Source organism: Ctenopharyngodon idella, chromosome 7, assembly GCF_019924925.1.
Source record: "Ctenopharyngodon idella isolate HZGC_01 chromosome 7, HZGC01, whole genome shotgun sequence".
Classification (NCBI taxonomy): domain Eukaryota; kingdom Metazoa; phylum Chordata; class Actinopteri; order Cypriniformes; family Xenocyprididae; genus Ctenopharyngodon; species Ctenopharyngodon idella.
Window position 1 is genome coordinate 44,618,064 of NC_067226.1, and position 11,345 is coordinate 44,629,408.

The following is an 11,345-nucleotide window of genomic DNA, read 5'->3' on the forward strand; positions in this document are numbered from 1 at the left end:
AAAAAAACAATATCAAATTGACTGACACAGCACTGATTTAAACAACAACAACTTAGCAAATGATGTATAAAACCCAGCAAGCTGGGTAAAAATAACCCAGCATGTGTTCTGTCCAATATTTACCCAGCACTGGGTTGCCAAATAACCCAAATTGGGTTGTTTTCAACCCAGCATTTTTTAGATTATAGGTATTTTGTCATGGAAAAAAACAACAATTATGCTAATGGTTTTCTCCGATTCTGTACATGACCATGCTGGGTTAAAAACATCCCAAGTTGGTTTGAAAATGGACAAACCCAGTGATTGGGTTGAATGTTTGCCTAACTTGCTGGGTAGTTTTATTTAACTCAACTATTACTGTATTGCTTGCTTAAAATGAACCCAAAGTATGTTGGAAATTAACATTTATTAATATGTTTAATAAATGAACATTTATGAATAAGTTTAATGAATAATAATTAAACAATAAACATTTATTAAATTGCTTATTAATAAATGTTCACCTTTTGATTATTATTGTTGTCTCTAGTAATTATGTATCTGATTTTTAATTTCCAACCTATTTTGGGTTCATTTTAGGCCAGTCATATAGTAATTTTTAAACAATAGTTGAGTTAAATAAAACTGCCCAAACATTTAACTCAACCACTCTGTTAAAACAACCCAATGACTGGGCTTGTCCATTTTCAACCCAGCTTGTTTTTAACCCAACATTTTTAGAGTGAAAACGTCCTGAATCTGAAACCGGATTGGATTCTTACAAATTGACAGAAATCAGTGCATGTAAACATACCTATTGTATGGAAAATGGCATTTTTTAAAAATATCTTCATTTGTGTTCCACAGAAGAAAATAAGTCACACAGGTTTGGAACCACACGAGGTTGAGTAAATGATGACAGAGTTTTCATGTTTGGGTGAACTATCCCTTTAACATATATTGTGTTATTCTGTATGTGTGTGTGTGTGCGCTCAAGTATTTTTAAGGAGGTATAGAGAAGAACAAAAGGTGTGTGAAAGTAAAAGCTCAGAGAGGGTCCATATAAATGTTGCCATGAAGTTTTGAAAAGGAGAAATGGGAACAATGCAGTTTGCAGCAAACACTCCTCTGCCATCCATCTTTTACACAATCAACATGGCCCTTTCACATGCACTGGCCCCTGCTGGGGACCCCATCCCCTCTGTCAATGGCCTTATATTTAAGGGAAATTAGGTGACATTGAGTTTCAAATGAGTCATCGACAGCTGCTTCGTCACTGTCGGCATGAGCGGCGCGCTGTTCAGCAGTGGCGTGACATTGTTTTCCTTCCCCGCTGGAGAGCGGAACAGAAAGAGCAGGAAGAGACGGTACTGTATACTGGACGATAACAGTGCACAAAACCGATCAGTTTTGCCATATAAACAGTTTGCACCGACCGAGATGCGTAGCAGCTGGAAAATGCGTCGATTGTTTTCGTCGCTCAGCACCCTGAGCGCTCAGTGTGGCGACCATTGATGCCTTATACAGTTACAGGCCGCCACAATCATTTTACTGTTGGAAGGTGCAGAGAAATCCACTGTCCTTCCAAAAGGTATTTGAGACCTGCAGCTAAGAATCAAAGGGCTGCAGAGGTATAAGGAAGACCTATCTGGTTTCAAGACGAAGTGTGGGAGAGGAATAGAGAGAGAGTGTGAGAGAGAAATTAAAACGGAGAGAGAGAGAGAAAAGTGCTGCTGGCAAATCACTTTGAGCCGTCATTGAGATTTATGAAAAGTGTGTGTCATGAGGTAGATGATCTGTCCCTTGGGAACTGGAATCAGTATTAAGGGTGTTGCATTAAAATCAGTTCAAAGCAAATAAAAGTGTCCTTTGGCATGTTTGACCCTGACAGATAAATTGGGCGTGTCTGCACCACAGAAATCAATCCAGCACTTCTGACATCTCGCAGGCTATGAAATGGAAAAGGTGCAATGAGGCGGTACGGCCAGCATCTTAAAATCATCCCGTAAATCTCTCTTTCCAATGTTCTGCTGAAAAGCCGATGGACATGATGATGTGAGGCTCTGTTGAGGGCTCTCTGGCAAAAGAATAAGAATGTTACGTAAATGGTTAACATACTCCAAAACATACTCATGAAAATGCTTTGTAGTAATAGGGTATTTAAAGAGGTTAACCTTTTTTTCCCAAACCAACCTGGGGTAATGAGGTATGAGAATAAAGTGGTTGCCAATTTGTTTGCAGTGCGTTGGGACTGTACGGGAGTTCTTTCTGAGCCCCTGACAAGCAGGTGAGATCAAAGTAAACCCGGACAAAAGGGGCTCAACAGTGATTTGTCAGGGGACGAGAGGCATTCCCGTCTGGCTCTAGCCAGGCCCTCAGATCACTAGCGCAAAAAAAAAAACAAAAAAAACATGGCATGAGAAAAAGTACAGCAGAAAAGGTTCAGAGGTCAGCTTGATTTGGTCTGAATTGTGGAACCTCCTTTTTCTGCAAAGGAGCCAGAAAAACCCCCAGTGACTATTAAGCTTTGTTAAATGTTAAAAATAAAGGTTATTCACTGATTCTTTGAAGCACTAAACTCTTCTTTTCAGAAAAAAAGAATGTTTTTTTTTTTTAGTTGGCAATATGGATCATTTTATACGTTATATAAATAGCTCTTGATGTTATGTGTTTTTAAAACACCAGTAAATAGTTTTAAGTTCAACTGGAAAATAAAACGTTTGGAACATTGTTCGGAACTTAAAAGGGTTCTTTTATGACATCAAGCTCAAGCTCTTTGTGTTCTAATTGGAAACTTTATCCACTGTAAAAATATTTAGTCACATGTGTTTCATTCGGTAAACAAGTTTATTCAAGTCAAAATATTATTTACATCACAGAATCAACTGCATTAGATATACAACAAAAATCCTTTTTAAAATTTCAATCAATGTCATTTTAAATATGATTTTGTATATAAAAAAAGGTATTTGTGTTTTACGTACTACTGGGTAATAAATAAAGACATATTACGAGTAATGTCAATAGTAAATAATTCAAACTAACAAAAGTTTACAATCAAGATAAACACTGCTCAGTATATTGTTGCAAAAAAGTTTTAGTATAGGGAACACATATTCACTATTAACTACAACTTTTCCCTCAATAAACTCCTAATTAACTGCTTATTAATAGTTACTAAGTTAGTTGTTAAGTTTAGGTATTAGGAATGTAGAATAAGGTCTTGCAGAATAAGGCATTAATATGTGCTTAATAAGTACTAATAAACAGCCAATATTCTAGTAATATGCATGATAATAAGCAACTAATTAAAAGACCCTAAAATAAAGTGTTACCATTTTTACCTATAATAAAATATTTGAATATACTCTTCTTCCCCTTTCAGATTTTTATAATAACCAACTTTGGTAACACTTTATTTTAGGGTCTTTTATCTAGTTGCTTATTAGCATGCATATTACTAGAATATTGGTTGTTTATTAATACTTATTAAGCACATATTAATGCCTTATACTACATTCTTAATCCTACCCAATACCTAAACTTAACAACTATCTTACTATTAATAAGCAGTAAATTAGGAGTTTATTGAGGGAAAAGTTGTAGTTAATAGTGAATATGTGTTCCCTATACTAAAGTGTTACCGTAAAAATACAGGCGACTGGTGTCTAACACATTTCATTTCAGTGACTTTATGTAGTTTATGTAGTTTTCTGTATAACAAACGTTTATGTAATATGCTTATGCCTGTCTTATGCCATAAATTTTACTTATGCCATAAATTAATGTTGAGTACAAAGAGTTCTGGTGGCCTGTAAAACTAATGGAAAACACAGACTTTTTAAATGACATTCATGAATTTACTGTGGCAATAAAATGCTCAAAACAATTATTATGACATCACCACACACCCTCATTTCATTTTAAACATTTAAATTCAAAATGGTAAATACATGGGAAACATTTTAGTTCAACAAATATGAAAAGTAATAAAACATAAGCATGTGTGCATGTGGGTCATTCTAATATATACATATATATATATATATATATATATATATATATATTTTTTTTTTTTTTTTTTTTTTTGGCAACACTTTATTTTAGGGTCTTTCAACTAGTTGTTTATTAGCATGCATATTACTAGAATATTGGCTGTTTATTAGTACTTATTAAGGACATATTAATGCCTTATTCTGCATGTGTTACAACCCCAGTCTGATATTTTTAATTTCTTAAATTAAGATGATAAGCTTATGTACGTTACATATCATTATATATCAAATTAAACAAGAGAACCTGCTTGTTCAGATGACACCAGTTCTGTCATTTAAAATCAACTCACATACACGCAAATCAAATTATAATCTAAAACGATAGTGATTTCAACCCTGTAAGTGGTTAAACTGTTGGCGTTACAACTTATCCAGCTTTCCATCAGTCTCCCCTTGTTTAATTTAAAAAGCAAAGGGTCGCGAAGAAGGTAAAGTGATAAATGAGGGCACGGTAAAGAAAACTACTTTAACATGGTACGATTTAACCGTTCGGCTTCAAAATAATCGGCAACATCCTGAGTGAACTCAACTCCCCCTCCTCTCTCTCTCTCTCTCTCTCTCTCTCTCTCTCTCTCTCATACTGATTATTACTGCTGGGCTTTGTGGGCGGCTGTGGGCCGTAATTAAAATACTTCCAGAAAGAAACAGCCGACCACATCAGAAATGCAACCCTCTGTCAGGATCAAACCACATCAAGAGCGTCTCTCTCAGAGATGGTCACCAGAGCGGCTGCTGATGTACATCAGTCGGCTCATATACTCTCCGTCTAGTCTCGACACACACCGGCTCCGCAGCGCGACTAATAACTTATTAGCTGCCTGTTTCAAAACTGTGACACAAACAGTCAGGGACGCCAAGTGATGTATGGAAAGCGAAGACAAATGAAGGATGCCTTCCCACGAGGTTTCCAATAGCATGCGCTGGTGTTGCGCCAAAGGGCAGGGAGATTTGTAGATGATGGTGCTAATTACGAGAATGGTAACCATAATGCGACCAAGATGGAAGCAATTTAGGCAGAAGTCATTTGCGTGTTACTCTTCCACCCACTAGCAGCACACACCAGGAGCTCGAGTGGAAGTGGCTGTAGGGCTTTGAGTCGCACTTGCAGTCTGCTTCCTGAGAGAAGATGCGTGTTTTAATGTCCATGGCCTGCTAGATTGATTAAGACCAAAAGAAAAGTGTTTGTGAGGGAACGGAATATGTTTGTTTTTTAAATCAGGACGCACATTTCGCGAAACGGCGCTTGGATTTATTCATCTCAAATAGCAAGCTGCGTGTTCGGATTACAAATTGATTGGAAAAACAGGTCTTGATCGATTTATTCAGAGCATCTAACTGTGCTTCATAGCCTATAAAATGTTTTGAATGAATGACTGAAATGAAGGCTACTTCGGAGCGATAGTGGGTTGTTTGAAGAAAGCGTTCTCATTCTATTAAAGAAGCAAAAAATGTGGTTTGGACGTTTCTGAATCATGATTTCGTTCATATTTACCGCTGGGAATTATGAATCGCTTATTAATAAATGCCTAACCCGCGTCTTATCTGGAACTTTTGTCCTTTAGAAGTGATTTATCAAGCCAATTGTCGAGACCATTTCGTGTTGTCAGTCACTGTTTTATATTAAGAGCCAGAAACATTCCATACATAAGTGTGGATCATTGAAAGCCACGTGCGTGTGTCTATGAATGTTAACATCACTGTCGAAATGTGCCAACAAGCATGAAAAGAGAATTAATAGCGGCTCACCCAGAGGCCAGTGTTCATGCTTAAATATAATTTTCGGATCTTTCAAAAGAAGTAAAAACTCTGTCCTCGGATGTCTCTCTCTCTCTCTTTGTGATGCGGTTTTCCGCTGTAAGCCACCGTGTGTAGTGCTGTGTAATTTTATCCACGCTGCAACCTCTTGGTTCACACAAGACTGATACCTTGCCTCCCCTTTTCCTTTGTATCAATTGGTCGGGGTTCGGGCTATTGTTGCAGGAGGGCTCTTTTATTTCTGCGCACACTGTCGATCAGCGAAATCTCACGATAGGCTCCCTGTGAAACCGACTGGCTTGTTTTCTCCTCCTCGGTCAGATACAGTCTGCTTGGAGAGCCGAGTGGATCCCATGAGCACCAACGAGGCGAACCCATGCTGTTGCCACCAAGCCGGCTCGAACAGATGACCGCGACGTATTAAAGAGAGGGATACAGCAAGTTTTCTTTCTTTTTTTTTTTTTTTAATGGATCACTGACAAATGAAACTTCTTTGATGGGACCCCGTGTGCCAGCTCTTTCTATTCCAGCGAGATTTTGCCGACATCCCGCCATGCCACAATGGTTATAATTCTGCTCTTGTTGTTACTGAGCTCCTTGGATCCGAGTTTGCAGGAATCTCTGGCTCCGAGGCTGACCAGGACCCCAAGGGCGCCTTGTGCCAGGGGCCAGGAGTGTGACCCGAGGCAGCGGCGAGATGCTGGTGGACGCGGCGGGGTTTACGAGCACCTCGGTGGAGCTCCGAGACGCAGGAAACTTTACTGCGCCACAAAATATCATTTGCAAATTCACCCGAACGGAAAAATAGACGGATCTCTTGATGAAAACAATCCTTTCAGTGAGTAAACCGTTCTCACGTTTCATATTTGTGAATGTCAATTTCTGTGCGGTATGATCAGAGACTTGCGAATATATACACTGCGTGAAAACATTATTTATTTAATATTAATTAACATCATTAAGGAGCCGAAATCATTTTATTAAGCATCCTTATCACAGTAAAGGGAGATTAAAACAACTATTGCGCATTGAATAACTTAAGTAACTAAAAATTAGGTCTTAAAGAATGAAACAACCGTAAATAGTTCACTGTATCCCATTATTTTGCGACATCAATGACTTCTTATTGTAGCTTACATCGTAATATCAATTCGCTGTCAGAGAGTATACATTTTGTAGCCTACATTAGAATCTTAAATGATCGTTCTTTAAATTACAGCATTCGTTTATATGTAGTTTTCTAATTAGTCAAACCCGAGTGCCCATGGACAATTACCATATGAAAACAGGATTCAACAGACAGTTTAACATAATGACTTAGACAACGGATGTGTTTATCCAACGTAAAAGGATGATTATTCGAAACAGAAGAATGAGGAGAGCCATTAATCAGTGGAAAAAAGGGATGAATAAACATCCTCTTTAAGAGGCGTTTAGTGTCTGTATATCTAACCTGACAGCGTATGTTGTGTAGATTGTGACTCAATAAACGAAAAAAAATATATATATAATAAGCTATATATATTAGTTTATTTATGTTATTATTAGTTTATATATATATTAAAACAGCATAACATTTACAATTAATCCTATTGAAAAAACATATTTCCATAATTATTTAATATTATTGTGGGTTACAGGTTTGATAAGCTTTATTAATGATATGTTTAAATAAATTTAATGATAAGACATACATCAATTACTAATATTATAGCAAATCAATTGATATTAATTGATATTATAGTAAATAAACTTAATTTTATTACGTACATATAAATTAATGTAATGTACAGTTACTTTTTTCGATATCATTGATTAATAATAGGCTACAACCAACTGAATAAAATAAACAAAACTACGATTTCAAATATTAAATCGTAACATGTTTGTGAAAACAGACGGCCGAACTCGGCTGACCTTGTATTGAATCCAGCAGTTTACTGGGCACTTTAGTGTTTTTCCTCATTTCTAGCATGCGCACTAACTAGTGCTCCACTCTATTTTCTAGGCATACTCGAGATCACAGCTGTCGATGTTGGTGTGGTGGCGATCAAGGGCCTGTTTTCGGGAAGATACCTGGCTATGAATGAGAAAGGACGTCTGTATGCTTCGGTAAGTGTTATGTCATGTCGGAAAATCAAGTAGCTGAAATTCGTCTAGCAGTAGGATCAGATAACAAGTAGGGCTATTTGAGGCTATCGCCACATGGTGGTGTTTTTCATGCGGAACGAGTATGCCCACATGCTGCTAGATTACTGAGAGTTTGATTACTGAGTTTTGTTTGCCTCACTGGGGACCTTGTCACTGAAATTTCTGGTGATCACCACATGCAAGGACTTTTGGCAGGTTATGCAGGGAGGTGTTGAAAAACCAATGAGTTTGGACCAAATGTTGACTTTTTTATACATAAAGGATATGACTTCTTGTTAACGAAAGTTTTTGTGGCGGCACTGAACCACCATGTTACAAGAAGAAAAATGTAGAAAAGTAGGCTAATAAGATTTTTTTTTAACCCTTTCAGGAAGTCTTCAACCGAGAGTGTGAGTTCCTGGAGCGCATTCATGAGCTGGGCTATAACACCTATGCATCAAGGCACCACGCCACGACCCAGCCTCCTCAGGCAGGGTCCGGCGCAGGGGGTGGCAAGCGCCGTGCCAGTTCTAAAAGGCAGTGGTATGTGTCCATCAACGGAAAGGGCCGGCCCAGGAGGGGCTTTAAGACACGGAGCACGGACAAAGCTTCCCTCTTCCTGCCCCGTGTTCTGGGCAACAAGGACCATGAGATGGTGCGCAAGCTCAGAGAGAGCCAGCGGCACCAGACAGGCTCTCAAAGACCCCCTGTCGGTCGGGCAGAGCGCAGGAGACGACGACACAGGGGCTCCAAGGGCCACGGCAGAAGGGCTGACATTTAACACTCTCTTGACACAGATGGAGGAGAAGAGGTCCAAAGCCACTGAGAGTCACATGGAACAATTTTCTCTGGAGAGGATGATTTTTGAGAACACTTTTCGAGGAATTATGTGGCAAGAAGGGCTGAGAGTGTACCAGATATGTTTGTGTGACCAAAATTATCACTACTGAAAGTTTTGCTTTTTTATGACATGCACCACGTCATGTTCTCACTTTTGGAAGTCTTTTCTGTTAAAGGCGTGTAATTATTGTACATAGCTGTACAGTCATTTACTTTTTTTATTTGAGATAACATAGAGTACATGTTTGTAATCATAAATTAGAGTGCTTGACAATGCCGATGATGTGTTATGTATGGCTTTAAAGGTGATGTACAGACAAGCACTTTTTCCTTATTGAAGTATAAAGTAGAAAACAAAGATCCATACACATAAAACAGATGCTTTTTAACTTACATGTGATAGGCTACTGTTCTTAAACTGCAATCAGGAGTACTTTGTATATTACTAATGTAATGCATATTTATTTTGTTTATATGTTTTTTAAGTTATTGATGACATAGTTTCTACACTTCCAAATATCAAAGATTTTTCTTCGGAAGAGATTAGTAGTTAGAATAACACTGAACAATCCCTTAAGAGTAGACTCTCCAGTTTCCTATTTCTTAATGCAAATATGAGTCTAAATATATGTAATGACATCAGCTCTGATGCATAGTTTTGATAAATGTCATATGTATTGAACACTGTAAGCAGAGCAATGCATTAAAACGGCATTGTTCGACACTGAAAGCTAAACATCTGGAGGAATGTCACCAATAAATTATATGGAATATACATTTTTGGTTTTATTGCTAAGCATGCATGATCCAATGGTTTCGCTCGCTGTTCTCTGTTTCTAGTATACATGATATATGAAGGTTAATTAACGCTTTGACAGCTACATTTATGTCGGTAAATAAGGCAATGTCTGCAGATGTATTCAGCGCAACTGATAGTGATGGCGGAGGTATTGAAGTCTCTCGGCGGTCCGGCATAAAGGGACTCCCTCTTGGGACCATCCCCCCCATTTTTCCTTAACTGCCTCAAGTGACATCATCTAGAAGAAAAGAAAATTAAAAAAGGCAGAAAAGTAAAACATGACCTCTTTGTAAAACATATAGCTACGCATTTAAACTGCAACTCTTTTATTTTTATTTTAACACGCCCGTACGTGTGTTTATGAAGACCGGCTTCTTCAAGCAAGAACAGAGATCTGTGCTTTTGAAATCTATAGGAGAGAGAAAAAAGACGTGTTATTCTATACTTCGCAGCTTCGAGAGCTTCCTGGCGGTCACAATGGCATATCTCTGGGGAAACCTGGGAAGCCGTGTCGCTTGAGACATTCTTCTTCCTTTTTCTAAACGACGAGAGCCTGAGATCTGAGAAACAAGGCAATCCCCGATGAAGAAAAAAAGTGTTTTAGAAAGTGTAACGCGTTGTATAGTTTGTTATGAATGCCAACCTCTAATATTACTCAACAGGAATGCTGGACTCTAGATAAATGAAAGTGTTTGAATGAACCTTTGTTTCGCCCTCCTGATACCTTATTTTTCACAAACCCATTCATATATACATAAATACATGTGAGGCGGGATCAAAGCTTTCCGCGACGTCAAATATTATATTCTATAATCGCTTCTATTAATCAGAAACTGAGGAGCGCTTTCTTTCATCACTTGGTCATGGAAAATAAATGATAGCTTGTAACAAATAATACGAATAACATCTCCTGGGGATTTGCTCTCACAAATAATTTTCGATGCCGTTAAAGAACCATTTTGGTTCCCCAAAAAATTAAAAAGAACCATTTTTTTTTCTTAGTGTGAAGAACGTTTTAATAATTTAAAGAACCTTTTGTGGAACGGGAATGTTCCATGGATGTTTAAAGTTCTTCATGGATGCCAATAAGGGACCAATATGTTTAAGAGTGTACTTCTAAAAATAAAGGTTTACTTTAGATTTAGAACTTTAGGGTTGTAGTGTAACTTTTTGCACTCATTCTTTTAAAGCAATCCCTTTGCTGCTGGTGCATCACTGATCTGAAGAACCTGAAACATCAAGAACTGAATCTCCAAAGAACCATACAGCCACACATAAAAAAGAAGAAAAAAGTTCCAGATAAAAAGAGTATTTTTTGCTGAACTTAAGGTGCTGCAAGTAAACTTTGTATATTTTCTATTCCCATTTAAATAAATCCGGGAACCAGAAGACCTCACACAAATGGGCTACAAAAATATTAAAATGACAGAGCTCATTTTGTACAATAAAATATACTGAACCTGTGTGCAGTTTTTCATGCTCTTTGGTCCTAGTTCTAACCTATTCAGGCACACGACGCCCCTATTAGTTCTGTGGCATATAACAAGTAAACAGAGACCCAGGGGTTAAAGTTCAGCGTCCCGATCGAGCGACTTCTGATGACCTGCCTTCAACAATGACGTGTCTGCCGCCATGTCGAGGGCATATAAGCGCTCATTAACCTATAGCTGTCCAAAAACTCAACTTCAAGCCAAGGCCATAAGATGCAGTATAGCGGGATGTCTAGAGGGGCTCATCTTGAGATTATATCTCACGTATCTAATTTCGAATGGGAACAGAAAGTGATT

At 38.0% G+C, this 11,345-nt stretch overlaps 1 protein-coding gene across 1 annotated transcript; it reads left to right on the forward strand.

The window, feature by feature from the left end:
• Positions 1–4,785: 4,785 nt before the first annotated feature.
• fgf3 (fibroblast growth factor 3) lies at positions 4,786–9,534 on the forward strand. The gene is made up of 3 exons (XM_051901302.1): positions 4,786–6,627; positions 7,798–7,901; positions 8,311–9,534. Exons 1-3 carry the CDS (start codon positions 6,351–6,353, stop codon positions 8,698–8,700), a joined length of 771 nt encoding a protein of 256 aa, XP_051757262.1. The 5' UTR covers positions 4,786–6,350; the 3' UTR covers positions 8,701–9,534.
• Positions 9,535–11,345: the final 1,811 nt, after the last annotated feature.